We start from the raw sequence: 21,883 nt of genomic DNA on the forward strand, positions 1-21,883 counted from the left end.
ACGACCGAAGGATTTGCACGGTCGTAAGCGCGCAAGCAAGCAAGCAAGTGAACTTAATATAACGGATTAAAAAATATTAATGTATTTTTCTTAATTTTAATTTCATTTTTTACCTACGTGACTTTACCGAAAGAACTAAGAGTTATAATTAATAAAACATTTAATATTTTTATTAATTTTAATTTCATTTTTTACCTACGTGACTTGACCGAAAGAACTAAGAGTATGAATCCTTGCAGTCACAAAAGCTTCAAATCTAGAACAGTTATAGTCGATTGGCGGGTCACGCGTGCCGGGGTCAAGTGTAGGTCTACTCCCACCTCTCTTCTCTTTTTTTTTACGATCAGTGGAAACAAGAAGATGCTCGGTGTATTCGGCACTTTGTTTCGTTCATCATTTCGTAATTTTTTTTCTCTTGCAAGACGGCTGACCAGCGTATAAGACGAGTAGGCCAAATACAATCTCTGCAGGTGGCGGGCTCTGTAGACCTGAGCCTCCGTATCGTTGGGGTGGAGGGGGGAGGCCCTTTTGCCAGCAGTGACGTGAACAGGAAATTGCAGGGGCTGCACCTTCATATGTTGCAACACATGCGCATGCCTGTCAACCCCTTATCAGTGCCCGAACTGATTACAGGCCAATTCAGACCTTGTTGGTCACCCTGTACCCTGATACATCTCAACGTTCATCCTACACAGTGCCGTCACAAGGGAGAAACACGAACAAATAGACAAAAACGGGGTTTTTTGACCGTATTGAAACGCGTGTAACGCCGTATGGACCTGCAAACTCAATTTCCCTGCACAGGAACACGGCGTAAACCGCATGGCTTGGCAGGTACTGTACTCATGCGTGCTCGCGTGCGTGTTCAGCGCACCCTTTGCACTCTCCCCCACCTCCTCTCTCGCTCTCTCCTTCGCTCTCTGTCTCCTCTCTTTTTTTTACGATCAGTGGAAACAAGAAGATGCTCGGTGTAGTCGGCACTTTGCTTCGTTCATCATTTCGAATTTTTTTTCTTTTTTTTCGCTCTCCGCTCCCTCTCTTTTATTTTTTTATCTAATTTTTTTCTTTATTTTTGTTTCTTTTTACTATCAACTCTTTTCTGTTTTTTCAACCTTATTCTTTTTTTCTCTTTCTCTTTTTTCATATTCTATTCCGCTCTCTCCCTCTCCGCCCTCTCCCTCGCTCACCGCTCTCCCTCTACGCTCTCCCCCTCGCTCTCCTTCTGCTTCGCTCTCTCTCCTTCGCTCTCCGCCTCGCTCTCCTTCGCACTCTCTCCCTCCTCTCCCTCTCCGCCGTCTCCCTCTCCCCCCTCTCCTCCCTCTCCCCCTTCCTCTCCCCCCTCTCCTCTCTCCCTCTCTCCCCGCTCTCCTTATCCCCCCTCCCCGCTCTCCCCCCCTCTCCCTCACCCTCACCCCATCTCCCATCTCCCCCCATCTCCCTCCCCCCTCTCCCTCCCCCCTCTCCCTCCCCCTCTCCCCCTCTCCCCCCTCTCCCCCCTCCCCCCCTCTCCCCCCTCTCCCCCTCTCTCTTCCCCCTCTCCCCTCGCCCCCTCTCCCTCCCCCCTCTCCCCCCTCTCCCTCCTCCCTCTCCCTCTCCCCCCCTCTCCCCCTCTCCCTCCCTCCTCCCTCTCCCCCCCCCCCTCTCGCGGTGACGTCACTCCCCGCCTCCTCCCTGTCCGCCACCGACCGCCGCGATGGCGGAGGCTCTGGGGCCGCAGCAGCCGCAGCAGCAGCAGCACACGCACTTCTGCCACCAGTGCACGCGAGAGATCGACCCCAAGCTGCCCGTGAGCCGCGCACAAACCCCTCCATCTCCTCCCGCGCCTTCATTCGCGGGGAGAGAGAGACGTTCACGAGGCGGTCGCTGTGGAGAGAGAGGGGTGGGGGGTAGGCACATAGCCGGGTGTGTGAAGCTTGGTTGGTGGTGGTGGGGAGGGCGCTTGGAAGCCGAGGGTAGGACAAGGCGCTGGAATGTTCTTGAGATTGTGGGTGGTGTGAGAGGGTAACTGTAGTGGTGGTGTGGGCGCCGAGGTTGTTGTGGTGGTGGTGAGGGCCTTGTGATGGTGGTGGTGGGTTGTAGGGTTAGGGTGGTGAGGGCCTTGGCAGACGGTGCGCGTCTGATGGGGGCGGTGTGGCCATGGTGAAGGTGGCCCGGTCTATGGTTGAGGTGGTGCGTGTGGGTGTCGTAGTGGTCGGTGGTAATTGTGGTGGTAGAATTCAAGGTTAGGATACGGCCTATGGGTGGTGTGGTACTAATGGGGGTGTTTTTTTTTGCCATGGTGATGATGGTGGTGTGGGTTACAGTACTGGACTGCTCGCTCACAACACCTGGCCCCGACAATTGTATGGCTATGGGGGCGGTGGGGGGGCATTGCCTTTATGTTCGGGCTTGTGTGGTTATTATGTGGTTATTATGTGGTGTGGTTATGTGGTGTGGTTACGGTGAGTGAGTGTGTCATTGGTCGGGTCGGTTCAGTGAGTGTGTATATGTTAGGGGCGATGTGGGTTGAGGGTGGTTATGACTGTGCTGGGGTGTTTCCGAAATAGTTGTGGGATCGAATGAGTGGTGTGGATCTGATGGTCGTTTTGGGACGGTAGGGGTCGTAGGTATGATGGTAGTGTCGGTACGATTAGGTTGCTGTGTGTATCTTTACAGTCGTGGCGTGCCACTGGTTGTCACATAGGTATTGGTAGTAATGTGTGTTTGGTGGATATGTGTGCATGTGGTGTGGTAGGAGTGGGGTGGATATGGTGGGGGGTGGTGTGGGTCTGGTTATGATGTTGGGTCTGTTAGGGGCGGTGTGCATCTGGTTAGGTTTGTGTTGTATTTGTTTAGGGCGGGTATGGGTGGTGACACATGTGTCTGGCAGGTTTGGTCTCGGTCTAGTTCAGTCTAGTGCATCCATATGGGGTGAACTCCGTTTGCTGGAGGTCTGGTTAGGGTTGGTAGAGTGGTGGTGGTGTTAATCTCCTAGGGTTATTTTTAATGGTACATTTGGTGCGTTTCTCGTTAGTGATAGCTTGATTATAGAATGGTTGGGGTGTGTTTGTGACTCTAAGTACAGTTGATTTGTGTCCGGTAGTGGTGTGGGGTTACTCTAGAATTGACGGTGTGTGTTTTATTTGTACGCTTGGTGTCTGGAAGGAGTGACATGAGATGCTGTGCCTTGTGCCCCCCTTTATTAAGAAAATCTCCCCATCACTGCCAGTGTGGACGGTGGGCCCACTCACTCACTCACTGTCTGTGTCTTGGGTGCCAATGATTACACTTCACCCTTTGGCTGGAGGACACGAGAACGAACATATTGTTGCCATCTGCACCCATAATGTCTTTCAACATTAAAGTGTGGTTAGTTTGTGGCCTTGTCTTTTTTTGTGCGTCTGGTATCTTGGTACAAGGGTTGTGTTTACAAGCTTGGAGTGACGCTATCACCAACGCTGTATTGACATTTTGTGCAGTGTGAACATGTTTTTTTCTTTCACCTCCCCTGGCTCCGTGTTTTTTGTTCTTTGTATTTTTTACACAGCGTGCTGGCCGATGTGTGCAGACAAGCTTGAGCACGGTCTCAAAAGTCCCACCCCCCCCGCCCCCGCTTGTATTTGCGAATATAGAAATGGGTGTCTTGTTCCTGTACTTTTTTTCCTGCGCGTGATGGAAAGGTCCACCGCGAAGGGGAAGTCAAACTAAGTGTTGTGAGATGAAATCACCTTGCAGCATTTGCATGTACGGCACAATTCACCACAGAGACCTGGTTCCTGGGTCCTGAATGATTCAACCCTACCCTTCCCTGTTAACCCCCTTCCATTGATTCGATGGATCGTCACGATTTGAGGTCACGAATCGAATCAGGAATAATTTTTTGTCTCATTATTTAGTGTCATTTGTATTTATTCCGTATCATTGGTACATTTTTATTCGTTGCAGTAGCCTAAATGTAAAGCTAATATAACCATTTGCTAAATCTGTATCTAAAATAATGTATAATTCCACAACTTGATGAATCTCGCGGGAGCATAATTGTAATTGATGAATTCATGCAACATTACATGTCAGTTGGTTTTCTTTTACACCAGTTATTTAACATGCAAGTACAGTTTACACCGTAATTTCCAATGCGTTACTGCCATTACTACATGGCTGCAAACACACTTATCCTCCTCCCCCATGTAGTTAACCTAGAAAACTAGCAGGTGTCTTATATCTAACTCCATACACAATGCAGCTGGTACACCCCTCAACTGAATTGTCCCATTGAGACGTTTAGGGCTGCATCCCTGCTGGTTGGAGATGAATACTGCATCGAATGTCATTCACAAACGTGGCACTTGGCCAGTTGGGGGGGGGGGGGGTACTTGAGTGGGTTTCATGCGACCTGTTTGTGATGCTCGTCACTGACTCGTGCGTTTAATCTAGGATTACACTTGCCCGAGATGTGACTCCGGGTTCATTGAGGAATTGCCTGCGGGAGGATCTCGGTAAGTACTAACAAAACAAAAGGAACACACGGAGAAGGATAAGCCAAATGCAGGCTGCCTTTTCAACACGCATGCTAATTATTTATTGACATGTATGTATGTTGAACTTCTTTCGCACCATACGTAGCCAACCATGCTAATAAATAAGCCAACGAGTTGAATTTTCGATTGAAATGAATCTATGATATGCACGTTTTGATTTTGTAATTTGTTCTTGCCAGGAGTACCATCAATCACAGATCCAGGGTGTATGAAGAAGACCCATACATGCTCTTGGACCAGGTATGTAAAATGCCACATTTTTTTTTAATATAAAGTGGTTAATCAGTGGTCAGGCTGCAGTGCACCACAAGAAAACAGACTTGACATATGGCAAAAATATTGGGGTTCAAAGTCATCTGGCTAATAATAGATTTATCCGGCTTATCCCTGTACAGAAAGTCTATCATTTCTGCACAAAAACGGCATCAACAAATACCAAATTATTGATTTGTCTCCATTTCATCAACTCACCTTAAGAGGTATTTTGATACATTAATATGACCAGAGTATTCACGTGGACTCACATTTGTATTAATATGCATATGCATTGTCTGATAAATATTTATTGACAGTGTTTACTTGGCATTTGTCGCATCTTGGTGAACGCTTTTGTTTTTTTATTTCTGCCACAGTTCTTGTGGCAATCGGTGTTCGTACAGGACCCATCTACCCTGGCCCGGTCTTGGGATCAGGATGGGAGAGCAGCAAGCCCCAGCTCGTCTGACGATGAAGAGGAGAGGGAACAAGGAGGTTGGTTACAGTACCCATACCAGCTCTGAGTCATGATTATTTCATAATGATTAGGCATGTCAGGATGAACATACCCTCCATCCTCCCCTACTTTTTAAAGTCACAATTCAGCTCAAACATCAATTGTTCTTAGTCATTGTACCGATTTGTGTTAAGTCTCATATGATCTGCCTCTTTTGTTGTGGCTTGTCCGGTCTATCAGCCTAAAGGCGCATTAGCATATTGAGCTGGACATGATGTTGTGCAGACCTATAATCCTTGCAGTTTGGAGGCGTTTGTTTGGATCACATAAAGATTTGTGAAATTTACAAACCCCCCCTGAGCTTGTGAGATGACAAACCAGGCACATGCCGATAATCCATTACTTTGTGGAGGCGATGGTTAGTGGATGTTGTGAAACTCCCATCTCCTGGGCATCGAGGTTGCCATACCTTAGCTCTGCCGGAGTTGGCAGTACTGCAAGTGGAATAATCTCCATCTGTTTCCATCTGTACAGGGATTGTAGAGTATTTGCCCCCCCCCCCCACCCCGTTGCACGTGTTGCGTTTTCTCTGGGTGCTCCCACATTTATAATTACACATTAATAGAGTTGGTCAAACATCATAATTTATGGCTACAGAGTTGGTGAAATTGATTGTGCTGGTTCTGGCTGCCTTCCCACCTGTCTATGGTATCCCATTCCTCTGAATCATCAATGTATTTTACAAATGTGTGGCTTCAACTTATCTTTTGGAAATGGCAGGACAGCAAATGAATGATTGAATCCACCTGTGCAGAGCTTTGTGTGCAATCCCCATCATATTCATGAATTCTTCTGGGTAGTCAAATATTCAAAACACCTATAAATGGAATTGGTCGAATATCTCGATGCAGGAACCTCCTGAAAAATAATCTTGAGACTCAGGCAGGCTTTCCTCAACAAAAGACATTATTGTAATTTTCATAACATGTACATAATCAATCCGAGACACATTATTTTATTCATATTTCATAAGCATGCTGTTTTCATACAGTGCCCAACCACCCACACCTCTGATTAACACGGTTGGATATGCATAGTGTGAAAGAAGTTTAACATACATACCATTCTGCAAGTCAAAACGCTTCTTATTCTGTTTCTTCCCTCCCTCTGTGCGACTTTGGAGAATTCTCTTCACCGTCTCTTTTCCTCGGCTCTTATAACCTTGATCAGTTCAAAAAACACTTTAACTCTTACATCTTTTACAACTTCAATAGTGGGCTTTGTTGCTGGCTGCTTGATGTTTTAGGTTTTTTTGGTCCCTGCTCATAATCTGTTTTAAACAAATCATAGATTTTAAGACATAAATGTATACATGCCTAATAAGGAGACTGTTCTGGAAATACAGGTTTGATCTGGCTGAGCTAGATTAATCAGCCTGCAAAAATTACTCGACATTAGGTGACTTATATTCAAGTATGCAAATGGTTTTATACGATTCCTTTAATTGGAGTTACTCGGTGTGAAATGTACCTGCAGTGCTCAAAATCAGGCTATTCTTAATAGTCCGCAGCTATTTTTTTTAAGTACATTGTAATGTGCCTTTTTAAATTTACCAGTACAGGAAAAGCCTCTCGAAGACAGAGTAATTGGGGGAATAATATTCCGGTTATGGTGAAATGTCCTGCATACTGCAAATAATGAAATAAATATCTTCCTTACTTTTTACTACACTGGAGATATTAAATTGAAACTTTATGATTTTATATTACTTAACTCAATATTTATTGGTTAATATTGAAAATGTAACATTGCAAAACATTGCTACTGAACGGTTTAATATGAATCCCTATCACCAGGAAGCATGAGGTGGAAGGCTGATATTTTTCTGGATTTGTAAGGCTGAAGAGATTTATTTGACCGGCTTGAATACTTTATACATAAAATAAATCTAAAGCACGTGACATCCAAGGGTAACGGGTTCACCGAATTCCATCTTTGAGAATTGCGAGTGCACATTCGCACACCATAGCCTCCTGGGCACAACTTGCTTTGTGTGAACGGTGACGGTGTTCCGATCAGTTATATGGTTGATAGAATACTCATTATTTCTTTATTTCGTTTAGCCGCTTCCGAGAGGTTTGTTGTTAAAGCAAATTCATGTAAAATTCTGATAGAAATGCAAGTTTTTGGGGAAAGTGTATACAACTGAAAGCACTCCCAGCTAACAGCCCTGTTGACACCCATTGACGTACTGCCCACTCACTAGAAAATTGCATAGCTGTGGTGTAAATGTGTGCGGATATCTGAAAGCGCAAATGCACAGTGTGTTTCCATGGATTTTAGTGATGGGCATAATTTCACTCCACACGGTCAGTGACTTCATGTGGAGCAAAATACCTGAAGGAGGTGTTACACAAAGGTTTCCATCTGCAGAGTGTTGAGCTTTCACTGGCCAATGCAGTTCTCCATTGTGCAAAAAATACTCAAATAAACTTGCCAAACATCCCAAGCATGACCCTCCCGAATAATAAAAGAATGACACTGGATAGTGCACATTATCACTTGCCCTGCGGTAGAGGTATTCATCATATAGAAATCAAACACAACTAATTTTAGTTGAACGAAATGATGAGTAATCCTGAAAGTGACGATGAACTCATTAGACGTGAGAACCCAGTTTAATCGCAAGCAGTTGTCTGGATTTGGATGCTAGGTCTCAGCAGTGCTGGCTCGGTACTCGCGCACAGAGATTATTAGTCCTCTTGAGGCCCCCCACTTCCCCCATAAACAAAGTATAATGAACCCCAGGACTCCCCAAGGTAAAAATAATAATTTAATCAGTTCCAGCAGATACGAGCCGAGGATGGGACAGCCAGAGGCAAGGACGGAGCACCAGTCGGGACAGCGCTGGCAACACATTTCTGCAGACGCACAACGGACGGGCCCCCTCCGTCGAAGGGTACGTGTCCGAGATCAAGAGACAAAGGGGGGGGCTGTCATTTTCTGAACTCCATGGATTGTGTGTTTTAAGGAGGCACTGAAAAGAACATCACTTCTTAGAGTTCTATTTAGCCATCAGTTAAAGACCTCTTACAAGACAAGTGTGGTAATTTGCAGTCGAGAGAAGATTATACAGGCGATATTCATTTGCGCTTTACTGTTACTGAGCACACTTGCATAGTGATGAAGAGAGTTGGTTTGGATGCCGTGGTGCAGTCTTTATATTTTTCAAATGTAACAAATGGCTCCATTACTATAGGATCCGCACCATCACTGGATTGCCCGGAAATGGCACATGTAAGTGTATTGTTTATGTAAGTGATATTGGTACAGCACACTCAATTAAAACACAACCTCCAACTATCACAGTCAGAGAACATGTTGTATAGATGATCCTTATGGCGGTACCCCGGAATACCAAATAATACAAAATTGGCAAGGCAATTAAATATTTTATTTCTGGGTCACTATTTTTTCCAGGGGTGTACATAACTCCGCGACTGGGGTAGCAATCAATCCGAAATCAGTGCTAATCCATGATGTCGAAACGCAGCGAAGACAATTGCGCTGAAACCCTGAACGCTCGTACGCACCACAGTGCATCGTGTACAGCTCGTCGAGATGAGTCGATTTCCGCATCGCCGACCATCAACAGACTAAAAATGACTGCATCACGGATATTATGCGAGAGGCGGGGTACTATGGTACCCCGGGGTACCGCCATAAGGTTCATATATGCGTGTTTCAGTGGAGTGCTTTGTCATATATAAACATTGAGAATATCAAGTAGAACTCCAAACATTTGCATAGAAATAATAGCTCATTTATTTTACTTTGACTTTCGCTATGTTTCTACAGGATTATTCAGCACCTTTTAGGAAGCTTTCTCGGACGGCAGTTTGCACCATGGTAAGCATAATTTAATTGGCATCTCCCACGGGATATTTGCATTCAAAGACCAATTTTTGCAAAAATGTTAAAAGCCTGCAGATCAATAAGTACAATATGTACCATTGCTGTTGTCTAGGGGAGCCCTGCATTCTGATCCTGGAGACTACGTGTGGGGAGTAAACGGCATTGATCAAATAATCACGCAGGTACTGCGCCTAAGCCCACAGTGCACACCAGAACTCATTAAATTTCCCACTTGTATTCCACTGCATAATAATAAAACATCCACCATAATTATTCTTGAATCGTTGCATTACTCAGAGACCGTTTATAAATAATTCAATTTCAATGTAATAAATCATGCAAAGTGCAATGCACCACATTACAGTGGTTGTTCCTAACAAGTAGCCTCTTGTGCTACAAAACTAAATTTCAGTCGACGCATAAATTGTATTTACGAAGCAATTGGCCCTGTGTTTTTTTTATAGGTCAGATTGGACAGATACTTTTTGCTCACTGGGTATTGTGCAGTGTGGTTTCTTGGCCGGTCGATGACGCTGTTGCATTTTGCTTTGGCAGCTCCTGGGACAGCTGGACAACTCTGGCCCGCCACCTGCTGACAAAGACAAAATCATGGCTATCCCAACCATAAGCATCTCATCAGAGCAAGTCGGTGAGCATGTGCCTCATACAGCATGATGGGGACACCAATATATCATTGTCTTCGAGTATATTTGATCTCAGTTTAATATATTTTCAATGTTTAGGTAAAGATGTAGTGTTGCAATTGTTTGCTCATACTGCTGCTGATGGAAAGGCCTCCGCTAGGGGGACCCTGTAGAGGGTATTTGGTCTACTTCTCCACCCTGGCAACAAGGCTTGGAAAAGTTAGAACGAAGCACACGTGATCTGCTGATCGACTGATGTGCCCATTTTTCCTGCTGGGTTGACAAAGGTGGGAGCATTTAAGAAGCTTGTCCATTGTTTGAATTTGCTGTGTCGGGAGATTGAAATAGCGACCTATGCATTGCAAGTCTAGTGATCTAAATATTACACCATGGCAGCATTCCTAAATTCTACATGTCCACATAAACTTTGTACACCTGTGTCCACACTCGTGCATATATATACACACACAAACCCTTTGTTGATCCACTGCTGGATGGAGTTCTCTTCATGCCGTGTCAGTCATGTGGGTTAACTATACTTCACTATGCTCATTAATGCCAGTGGGTGAATTGGGGGTGGCCCAGAATCAATTCAGATATCGTTCATCACAAATTTTGGCTGTCGTCAGGAGTCAAGTTAAGGTCGCCAACCACTGCCACCAAATTATTTGTTTAAAGAATGTAAAATATGAAAAATATGTTATTTTCAGTTTACGTTATTGCCAGCATGCGATCACGTGTGTTTGTGTGCGTGGGAATTCATGTAGATTGCGGTTTGGAATGCTCCGTTTGCAAAGAGGACTTTGATGAAGGGGAGAAAGCCAGGCAGCTGCCTTGTAAACACATCTACCACACGGACTGCATTATCCCGTGGCTAGAAATGGTGAGAGTTAACCAGCTGAACCATTTCAACTTAATTTTTTCAAACATCTTTTCACAATTTCTGTAGAATTGTAACTATTTCTGTGATGTTCTCTCTCCACTTTTTGGAACTGCATTTGCTTTGATGATCCTTTTAGACACCATTAATTCGTAAAAAAAATCACTTCATCTCTACTATTGTTTCACTTAAACGCATTGTCACATTAACTTTATCATTGTCCACCTCGCAGAAAATTGTTATCACATGCAACTTAACCCTTTCCCGTTCCGAAACGTCTGCAAGTTGCAAGGTGGGTCCCGTTCACCGTTGAATCTCGGAATGGGCAAACGGTTAGCATTAATTTTATTTAGAGAGGCATAGCGCCATTGTTTTTAAAGACATACTCATCGTAGAGAACTATAGCAACACGACTGCATTTTATGATAGCTGGTGCCAAACTGTGCCACACTTATTCCCGCATGGCCTTGTGGGAGCCTCAAGACGGATCAATAAGGATGTGTAATTTTAGCTTTTATTCCGATTCTGTACACGCACGTGCACGTCATCGAAATGGGAAAGATTAACAATTGTCCATTTTTATAAACAGACATTTATTTTCATAAAATCGCAACTTATGCAATAATTGATCAACAGAGCAGCGCATTAAAACAACGCAACTGACTGTACCGTCTCTCACCGGGCGCAGCACGACACGTGCCCTGTGTGCCGCACGAGCCTGAGCGGAGAGAGCACGGCCACGGCGCAGCACGCCTTCTCCGGGCCTTATCCCGCCCCGGGGAGTGCCCCTTCCTCGGAGCCCCAGGGCCCCGGCACCAGCCAGGACGTATAGCGCACGTCGCTGCCACCGTCGCTGCCGCTGCCCGCTGCCGCCACCGCCGCTGCCGCCACCACCGCCACCCACGCAACCGCCCCCAGCTTTCGCCTGAAGTATCCGCACCACCACCACCTTGCCGAGCCATGGAACATGGCCACTATAAACGTTCGCCTACCAAATTTGCTGGCGGACGACCACCTTTACGGTGGAGGGTCGTCTCTTGCGTTAACTTACACTCGAGGGTAGCGAACTGCGTAGATGCAACACATGCCGATCATATTCATAACAGTGTGTTTAGGCTGTGTCCTCGTGTTTAGTATTGATGACGCTGCACACTGCGAAGGATTGTATGCGTATGATTTTTAAATGTGAGGTTGGAGCCCTTCACGCATTGGCTTGCATTAGTTTTAAATGGAACTTTGCTATAACGATACCGGCCTTTTCAGACTGGAGGCATGATGCAGTGCCAAGCTGTCCGATATTTCTCTAGGTGCCGCCACCCCTGTTACGGGCAGTGCTGTTTCCAGGAGATCTGTAGGCCCGGTGCAAAGCTCATCGTTGCACAGTCAGCTTGCACAGTTGAACAGCTCTTGCTCTGGGATACAATGGCGCAATACGAATGATGTACAAGCCAGCCCATGAACATCATCGATTTTCAATCCAGTGGAAAAAAACTAATCTGCAATTTTAACACATTCAGAGGCTGTGAAAGCAATGTAAACGCCAATAAACACAATTTGTCGACATTTCAAACAATTTGTCGACTTTTGTTGGGCTCGAGTGACGTGGTAAAGCAATCTTTTGCGGAATTCTAATGCAAGGCAAGATAAAGCCAGTGTATTTAGCCAACAGGTCTTTCTCAAGGTGCACTTTTAGCAAAAAAAACTCTGCTTTGCCAGTAAAATAATGTGTAATTCCACCATGTGTATAGCATCCCTATTGCTGTTGCAGAAACCCTGTTAGTGCTTATTTATGCCAACACTGTTACAAATACAATACTTTAAATTTTAACGCAACTCATTTTTAATTTTAGGGTAGTTTCTACCCGAATCACTTTTAAACATTGAAATAACGTGAACAATGTTAGTGAGTGGTGTAAAATGAACGTGGGATAAAATGGTTAACAAGGGAGAATGAATGTTGTTTTTGGTTGTGAAGTGAAAGTTAATGTTTCTTTTCTCCTGAGTTGTTTCTTCACGGTGCACAGAACAAAGTGACATTATCAGCAACTTACATTTTTTGCTCTTTGAGTTGAAAAATTCTATTCCTTTCCCCTGAGCCTTACATAGCAAAAATCTTGTTTTGTTGTTTATGGTACGCAGTGTAATGTTTTTTCAAAGTTTGAGAAATGTGTATACAGTTTTGGATTTCTGTTGTATAATAAGGGTGTTTAAAGGAGTTTGCTTCACCAATATTGATAATGATGATGCATGAGGGTCAATTTGGAAATATAAAATTGTGCGTTATTGGTATTTCTAGATTGTGACTTGCACTTGTGTTTTGTCAGATATATAATATTCCATATATTGGTACACCATACTGTTGTTCTATGTGGATTATCATGCAAGTTTTTGTTCTTATTGTTTAACAAAGAAAAAAATAGACACCTTATATTGGCAGCTTGTTGTTGTTGTTGAGTTTGGTTTTTCTGAGCAAACATTTGTGTATTTGAACACTTTTCATGTTGGTGACTCGTCTTGACAAACGGATATTTTTGTGCAAAAATTTTACATTCACGTAAAAAAATGCTAGTCCTTAGTTTCTCGCAAAAAACCCCACGGACGTTAAGGATAGGCAGTTCGAAATAAAATTTTTGGGATGCACATACACATAACGTGTATATGCATGTGGAAGTTGTGTGTACATATTTGCACAATGGAATAGCAGGCGTTGCAGATCAATACCTGTGGGAAAGGAAACTAGATCTCGACCATAGTGTCTCGTTTATACGTCTTCATTTGTGATGGCATAAAACTCTACCAATAACTGCTGTGATTTCTGTCATGCAACTGAACTAATGTTTTATGTAATCTGTGAGCTGTAAATGTATACAGTAAATCTGGCATTTGTAATCCTCGTAACGTTTTGTCACTTCTTCCTCCCCGTGCCCCCCCCTCTCCCCTCCCCAGTTGAAGGTACAGAAAAGGATATTACAACACAGCATGATTTTCCAGTGGTGAGATGTAAATACGGTACTAAATTGGTATTTTTTTGGACCGAAGACGCATTCCGAAGTCCTTAAGAAAACACATTCATCAATAACACTGCCTTAAAATGAAAACATCTCCAGGTGACGTTTCAGGAAAATGGCCCTTATGTGCTATGAAGGGCCATTCGCCAAGATGTTGCCTATTGTATATTATTATTTATATTTCAAGGCAGTGATGTTAACGAATGTGTTGATTTTTCTTAAATGTCCTTGTGCACCACTGCCAACGCAGCATCGCCAAATAAACAAGTTATAAAGGGTGTATAACAATGCATAATTTAATCAATTTCGAATCTTAAAGCTTACGATAAATGCTTCAAAACGTGTCAGAAGAATCATGTTCTTTTTAGATTTCAGTAAATTGCGTGTATGTAATGCTTGTTACAGGCTGTTACATTCACCATGGTGTAAGAAACCCGCAGTGACCCTGCATTACAATGATTCGTCAAATCTAAATGAGGACAAATCATCACACTCCAAGCAGCCAAGCTTTGGCCAAGACATTGAAAAGAAAACACGAACGCAAACAGTTAAACAGTGCATGTATTTTTCACGTTTCGTTAAAACGTCTGCATCATTAAAGTAGCGACCCTGTTTAACAATTTGTACATCGTTGCTTAGAAGCAACACGACAGAAAGGAATCTACGGGTCTACAAACTTTACAGCAGAGATTGTCACCCGGATTGTTAGACAAACATAAGCTCCACATGCCGGAGCTTTTAATCAACGAACGTGCGGATGACAATGAAACGAGAGGAATGCATATTTACAAAGAAGCACATTTTGGTCTAAAAGACATTGCCTTTTTTATAGAAAATCAGTGTCACTTTTGTATCCTTCGTGGAAATATATACGTGCATAAACTAAATATCTGTAAAATTACATTTCTGAACAATACCTGAAATATAAATTGTGTGGTCTTCCTATTTGAAAGGGGGAAAAAACATTGGGGGGGTGTAAAGCAGTAATAAATATAACTTTAAAAAAATACAATCCCCCAACTCCCATGATGCACCCTTTCATAATGCACAAGGGTAACAGACCATGTAATCGTGTTCTCTATACACAAGGGAGAGGTCATATCGGGGACATTTGGGACATGAAGGAAAACCTTTCGAAGGACAGCATATGGAGTGGGGTGCCCTTGGGTTTCCCACGTGGACCATTGTAGATAACACATTTTTAAAAAGGTCAATTGTTGAGCGTAAGGACTACGGAATTACCCTTTATATTTTTTCCACCACAGTGAACTGGTTGTACTATAAAATCAACTAAAAAGTGCAACCAATCCTAAACAAACGTTAACGCCCACTCCCTTGACCCTTAAAGTTGTAAAGGATGTGCACACAAAATTGGACCTTGGGCTGGGTACGAGTGTACAGCTACTAACGAAGACGTACGTGAGACAAAGACCAAATGAGAGGGAGTGAGAGAGCACCATCCTTTGCGCCGCAGCTATGTGGGGTGAATCACCTCTGCCTTCTGGAGCTGCTGCATCGGCTGCTTTCGCTTGAGGAAGCCCAGCTGCAAGCGACGCAAAGCACAATCTCATTAGTGCGGCAGATGACATAGCGCACCGCTCCTGACCGCCCCTGACGCAACTGCTGGAGTCCCCGATCAGCCCGATGGTACACTGGCACCAGCGCAATGTGTGGCCGTGCTTTTGCCTTGGAACCCAGTGGGGAATCGCGGCGCCTTGCTGATAGGCTTGCATTATAAGAATGGCATGGATACCAAATGTACTCGGCTATTATTAAATGCGTACGAGGCTGTTGATGGGCATTATTTGACTATCTCGTATCACGATTGCCGAGCGCAGGCCCAAACAGGCATATACAGTAACGCAAAGTGGACCACAACTAAGAATGCTAATCATCACATCAGATTATAATCAGTCATTAACAAGGGAAGATATTTCAAATGTTAATGGCAACAATGACTGGTAGCTAAAATACAAGAATGATAAGGAAAGGGACTGAACAACAGTGACTGGAGTGAACCAGCAGAGGATCATCTCTCAACTGACATACCATAAAGCAACCACATCTAATACATTCCTAGCCTGTACTCACATTGCAGAAGAGGTGATGGATAAAGCATACACTCACGATTAGTTTCCCACACAATGTGAATGATGAAAGTAATCTGCAAAGCCAACATATATGATTCCTGAATGCAGAACTGTTGTTCAATTGGTGCACGTGTATTAAAACGTTTCTGCTCGAGCCTCGGTGGGATCCACACACATTTCGGCGATGCACTGTCGGTGTGTGCCGAGGTTACCTTCCACAGTGCCAGAATGATGAGCGCCAGGAGCAGCAGCCCTCCCAAGACACTCGCTAATATTATCCAAAACGGAAACACGTACTTCCCTCGCTTTATGACCTCCACGGTAACCTAAAAATTAACAACAAAGGGGAAAACTCACTCAGTTCCTTGGTGCTACTGCATTTAGCAGTGGTGCACACTAACAAAAAAACCTGACATTTGTCAACAGTGGCCTTAAAAGGAGAAATATATAATAGGCGATGTCGGGCAATGGTCCTTCATAACACATCAGAGAGATAGAGTGGATAAGCATTGGAGGCTGCACTATACACCATGGAGCCTGATACGAATTACATTTCACAAAAATACTCTTTGGTTCTTTCGGTAAAGTCACGTAGGTAGAAAAATAAAATACAAATATTTTTCTACCATAAATAAAAAAAAATACAAATATGTTTCTACCTCCGTGACTTTATAGAAAGAACCAAAGAGTATGGATTCCTGCAGTCACGAAAGCTTTAAATCAAGATTTCACAAAAATGTTTTCTGATGAACAATTTTAAATTTGCCATATGAATAGTTACCCAAAAAACTCGGTTTAAAATCGGTGTGTGTGTATGGCACCATTAGCACTTCTCCATTGCAATCCCTGCATTGGCAAAGCCGAAGCTCTGAATCCCATTGATGTGCGGGGGTCGTGCACGCTCGACCACGCTGCACGTGCACGTACATTCGTCGTGCCGTGTCCTTCCTTGATGACCATGAGCGAGGAGTTGAGAAGGTGCAGCGTCGTGGGCGCCACGATCCTCACGTGACTCAGCTTTCCCTGTGACAGTGAAAATCGCTCATCGCTAGAAATGTCTCCGAGCTCGACTTGCCATCGCCGTCCCCACAATTGCCACCACTATTGTTGCCATTGTCATCAATCGTCATCATGTCATCCTCATCATATTAACATCGTCAATGTGCCACACATCATGTTTGCCATTTTTACTACCAACATCATGATCATGGCCATCATCTGCCGTGCTTAATATTCTTTAAAAATTAAGGCCTATGTTGATTCCATCAGTGATCTGCCTGTAGACATGAATAAAGTCCCCAATTGTTGCAATATTAAACACATTTTATAACATTATTTTAACTCTGGCTTTTCCAGGCTAATTCTTACTTAAACACAGGAGAAATGTGTTTCATTGTTTGACATTTAGAATCAGAATCTTTATTCAGACTGGAGGAATCCGATGAGCTATGAAGCTCCTTTTCACAAGTGTCCAGTAGGTGGAGTATACTACGCGTTAGTGAGTCAACCTCCGCACCTTGTGAAATGTGGAATTCCACAGCCTCGTCGTCACCTTGACCCCCAGCGTCTGATGCTTGTCCATCCGTTTAATTGTGCAGAGAAACGAGGCACATTTGGCCGTCTTGCAATTCTGTAAAACAATTACACGCATTTAATTTCACTCGTGGGCTCAGGCGAGCACTTGGCCGCCACCACCGATGTCCTCAATTCAAATCCTCCGTGTTTCAGTTGCCCAGAATTAAACCGTGTTCTCATGTGATGAGTTGTTGGTCTTAGCCTGGTCACCAATCACTAAGCAAACATACAATTGCATTTCGTGTTTCCGTCAAATGTGGCTAAATTGCAGCTCTAAGCCAGGATTGATTTGATGGACATACAACACACACTTTTCAGGGCATATAAAAGGTGTGTCTCCTATGTAGCTGCAGAGGTCTACTGAAGTGACATTTTCTCGGGCCATTCTCTGACAAGAGATATCCACTGCTCGCGGTAGGAGTTCCAAATTAAACTTTAATTGCATGGCACCAATAGCATAACTTGAATTATAATTGGTGGCGATAAAACTTAAATAAATGACTCTTTATTTGACAACCATACGTTTACCATTACACCACAGCTGACCAGGGGCTTGTGCCAAAAATATTATTAAAAATAACAACCTCATCCTATATACCATTCATCTCACTGTATTACTAACAGACTCCATTTGATTAATGAAGGCATGTTGGAGAATAATCAATGGACACAAACACACATGCACATTCAATCTACAAGGACCACAATGTAACGAGGCTAAACTCTAACGCTTTAAATTGATTGGAGGCAGTTTCATAGATGGGATGTTCGACGTACAGATATCCATGAATTAAAAAACAGCTCTAATAAAACGTAGCAAACTTGTCAGACACATGTATCACAGTGGTACATTTAAATAGCAATGTATCGTGTGTAAAAATCACTAAAAACAGTCGTTAATCACCACTGCTAGGTGAGCAAATGTGTTATATTAAAAATATTTTAAAAACGTTATTGTATCCAATGATATTGCGTCCAACTACGACCGATATCTTAAAGACATGGTCCTTGCTTTTAGCATCTGGCAATTCACCAGCATTGATTCAAGCAAGCCTGACTATGCTGATGAAGTACTATATGTTGAAACCGGTCCAGAGGTTGTAATGAAACAATCCTGCCAAGACGATTTACTTTTTATATGTGAGAGACGGATATAAACGAAGACGATATATTGCCCGCTTAACGATGTTGTTATTCTTCTTGGTTCTTTCGGTAAAGTCACGTAGAAGGGAAGTAATAAAATAATAAAAATAAAACATATTATTTTATTTTAATTTTTATTATTTTATTACTTCCCTTCTACGTGACTTTACCGAAAGAACCAAGAAGATGAATCCCTGCAGTCACGAAAGCTTTAAATCAAGATGTTGTTATTCTTAGGCTTAGATGAGCTCACCAGTTCTCTCTCAGCCGTGAAGTCCTCGGCCAGGAACACTGCACGTGGCTGGCTCTGAGCCACGGCGAACGGGTCGACGGTGTTGCCAGTGTGGCAGCGGACTTGGTGCGCCTGGAAGAGGCACGATCGAAGGAAAGACATCAGTGCCTCCACCACAAACACTGCAACCCACACAACAAAGGCTCATTCCTAACAGCGGGCTTCAGCCGCACCGAACCTCACAAAAATAATATTCAGGGCCTGCCTTGGCTCCTACCACCCTCAACCAGTAAATATACAAATACGGGTTTCTTGGCATTTATCTCACTTGATACAGCTATCGTGCTGTGACGGTTCCACCTGAAGACGGAAGCTTGTGTTGCCTCCGAAACGTCGTGATTTTTATTTTATTTTTATTTTATTAATTTTAATTTTTTTACCTACGTGACTTTACCGAAAAAACCTAAGAATATAACAATCCGTGTGTATATGCTGAAAATATGAACGCCATTGAATTGTGTAAAACAAACACTTAATATTTTTTTACGTGGATAGATAGACATGTGAAGAAGATGCCCTGTCTGCTCATCATTTTTTGTCACTTATGATCTCCACAATGATACGAATGATAATTTTGTGTGAACGTGCTATGGGTTCAATGTGTGGCATTGTTTCAATATTTACGAATCCGATACACAAGCCGCTCTAACAATCAAGTCGCCACGCTGAACACACGACCACCGTGATGGCACCGCCACTGTAGGTGTCGTGGCCACGTGGACACTCCCAACATGATTAGATATAGCTTAGAGACACCCACAGAATGTTGTGACCCCGGGTCAGCACACACACAAAGTCAGTCCACACAGCACACACGGTAAATACATGAAGGTAGCACACGCCATCAGCACACACACAGCATCGACACAGAACACGCAGCACGCACACATGTTCAACACGCACACACACACATTCACAATTAGCACATTCACAGGATCAACACAACACATTCACACGGCCACATCACTGGAACGTCGGCAGTGGCATCAGGTAAATTATTTCGCTTCCTGGAAGATGATACCGAATCGCTGGGTTTGGGCTTCAGTAGAATTTTGCATAGTTATGCAATATACATAATCATTTTAACGATGCCTCGGTGGATGATTATGTGGAATAAAATAATGTAAAATAATGCAAATAGGCATGGTGCAATGTGCTTCAAGCCATTACTTCCAGCAGAAAATAGGCAAATCCTGGACCAGTTTTGACCATCTGAGTCTCATCAGCAGTGTCAATGTATAGCTTCTACTGACAGTATAATACTGCATGAAAAAAACTATGAACTTTTTTGTACAGGACAAACCTTGCTGATGAGACTCAGAAAGTCAAAACCAGTCCATGGCTTAGAAAACATATGTCCAAATGAACCAATTGTCTGTTTGGTGGTGAAAATAACCATTACTGTTTAATCCGTTTATTATAGTTAATTTCTGTTAAATGAATACTTGGCCACAGAGTTTAATTGTGGCACGGTCGACGTGAGTAGCTGTGTAATGCAGGCGATCGCTGGCTGCGGCACATGTGCCATGGACAGGTGCTGCTGCGTGCCACGACAAACCGGGAAGGTGTCCACGTGGGTGATGTAGAGCAGCGGATTTCCTTGCTGCGAGAATGCTGGAATGGAGACGTTCACCTGAAGGTGCTCTAGAAGATACGGCCCCGTGTTCTGTATCTGCAGATGAGTACACGTGCGTGAGCAAAAGTATTGACAATAGCAGACAATAGGCGCCACAGTGGCGAGATATTAATATTAACTACCTCGCCTGGTATATTTGGAGTTTGCATGTTCTCCTGGTGGTCGCGTGGACTTTTCTCCGGTCCTTCGGGTTTTCCATCCACATTTATAAACAAGCGTTTCAACTATTTGGTTGCTATACATTTCCACGTGATAAGCCACTTTGTTGAGCTATCATTTGTGGCCAGGTCGCATCTGAAAAAGAGCTATAGTAGCTCAGTGGGCCTTACCTGGTAAAATATAAAATTGTTCGGTTTAGTTTTAGATGGGGCAAGTGCCCTTCGTGAGCACCTATGAAGGCCGACACGACGCACAAGGGGATGGTGTGGCCAGAACCACACCCGCTCGCCTTTGTCTCCCCGGTGCTGATGTTTAATACACACTGCACACCAGGCACTCAGTTTAAGGCCGTGTCGACCGAGTGTTTTGAGCAGGTATCTAAGTCAGGTCTCCAGGTTCGAAGAGCAATGCCCTAACCACGACACAAGCGCATCCCACATATGCGAGCACGTGTGGTAGCACACATGAGATGCAACGGGTAGGAAGTAACGATTCACTCTGTCAGAGGTAAAATGGATTGTTATAATTCAGCTCTGTGCTTCGATTTAAAAACCTATATTCTTCGGGCTTCTATGTTTTTTTTTTAATTTGTTCTGTCTAGTTTGTAAAATTTTGTTTGCTCCGTTAACCCGCATATAACATTCACAAAATGTACATATTATTTTAATAAATCATTAGTCATTTTTTTATTATTAGTTTTTTATATCGCGTCGTTCATACAATTTGCATCTCACAATCACTGAGGTGCCAGAGACAAGCTCGAATGCTGCCAGGCAGTGAGCTGGTGCCAACAATTGCTCTGCAGGTTCTTTATATATAAAGAAGATGTCTTTCAGCCAATTGGTGAGTGTTAATACAAGTGGCAGAAAAATCATTAATGTTGACCTACATGATTATATGCATGTGGCATGAGCCGGAGAATCAATTTAACTCGATGCATTTATGCATCGTTATTGTCTATTTATGTCATTCATGAGATAGACTTCCCAATATATTCTGCATGCAGCACAGAACACATTTCAGGTTATGTTTTCTGTCACGTGTTTACATAATGAAAGAACAAATGTAAAGATCAATGACTCTCATTTCATGTCTAAATTTCATATTGAGTAATGTAACGATGAACCAATAGAATTGTGCATGTAGGGATGTTTCGTGTTGGTACAGTGCTGCCCCCTACTGTGGGATCTCAGACGTAGCTCTGTGATGTCCGCTTCCACGGGCCATTCTCTAACAGGAATGGTTGCACTGCTCTCTGTGAGAGATCCAAATGGATTCTCTCGTAATGCGACTGACTGCGGGATTTGGGGTA

The 21,883-nt window shown here is 43.5% G+C and overlaps 2 protein-coding genes across 5 annotated transcripts in view; one reads left to right on the forward strand and one right to left on the reverse strand.

The window, feature by feature from the left end:
- The first annotated feature begins 1,618 nt into the window (after positions 1-1,618).
- On the forward strand, positions 1,619-13,557 carry LOC133343792 (E3 ubiquitin-protein ligase RNF126-B-like). 3 transcript variants are annotated; one of them, XM_061553622.1, is made up of 10 exons: positions 1,619-1,786; positions 4,414-4,475; positions 4,697-4,757; positions 5,150-5,267; positions 8,071-8,188; positions 9,088-9,138; positions 9,257-9,326; positions 9,700-9,793; positions 10,556-10,671; positions 11,357-13,557. In XM_061553622.1, the coding sequence occupies exons 1-10, from the start codon at positions 1,694-1,696 to the stop codon at positions 11,498-11,500; spliced, it is 927 nt and encodes a 308-aa protein (XP_061409606.1). In that variant the 5' UTR covers positions 1,619-1,693; the 3' UTR covers positions 11,501-13,557. The 3 variants fall into 3 exon arrangements, with proteins under 3 accessions (XP_061409606.1, XP_061409607.1, XP_061409608.1); XM_061553623.1 differs by having other exon boundaries at positions 1,655-1,786; positions 8,077-8,188; XM_061553624.1 differs by having other exon boundaries at positions 1,655-1,786; positions 8,080-8,188.
- Positions 13,558-14,219: 662 nt separating this feature from the next.
- The window catches only part of LOC133343791 (integrin alpha-11-like), a 61,787-nt gene continuing 54,123 nt past the window's right edge, over positions 14,220-21,883 (reverse strand). Inside the window, exons 25-30 of one of the 2 annotated variants that reach the window (XM_061553621.1) lie at positions 20,335-20,448; positions 18,738-18,848; positions 17,319-17,396; positions 16,694-16,789; positions 15,979-16,092; positions 14,220-15,219 (exon numbers count right to left, since the gene is read on the reverse strand). In XM_061553621.1, coding sequence (XP_061409605.1) covers positions 15,151-15,219; positions 15,979-16,092; positions 16,694-16,789; positions 17,319-17,396; positions 18,738-18,848; positions 20,335-20,448 — 582 coding nt within the window. In that variant the 3' untranslated portion in view covers positions 14,220-15,150. Of the gene's footprint in view, positions 15,220-15,978; positions 16,093-16,693; positions 16,790-17,282; positions 17,397-18,737; positions 18,849-20,334; positions 20,449-21,883 lie in introns of both variants that reach the window. The other variant, XM_061553619.1, reaches the window with a different exon arrangement.

This window comes from Lethenteron reissneri, chromosome 18 (assembly GCF_015708825.2).
Source record: "Lethenteron reissneri isolate LAM-NWPU_2019-01 chromosome 18, ASM1570882v1, whole genome shotgun sequence".
In the NCBI taxonomy this organism is placed as follows: Eukaryota; Metazoa; Chordata; class Hyperoartia; order Petromyzontiformes; family Petromyzontidae; genus Lethenteron; species Lethenteron reissneri.

What these genes read in the sequence shown, in the direction of transcription:
- LOC133343792 (XM_061553622.1), top strand. Translation starts at nt 1,694, where the DNA reads ATGGCGGAGGCTCTGGGGCCGCAGCAGCCGCAGCAGCAGCAGCACACG. An exon ending in AGATCGACCCCAAGCTGCCC is followed by an intron (nt 1,787 to 4,413) that starts GTGAGCCGCGCA and finishes CGTTTAATCTAG; the next exon opens with GATTACACTTGCCCGAGATG. An exon ending in GGACGGCAGTTTGCACCATG is followed by an intron (nt 9,139 to 9,256) that starts GTAAGCATAATT and finishes GCTGTTGTCTAG; the next exon opens with GGGAGCCCTGCATTCTGATC.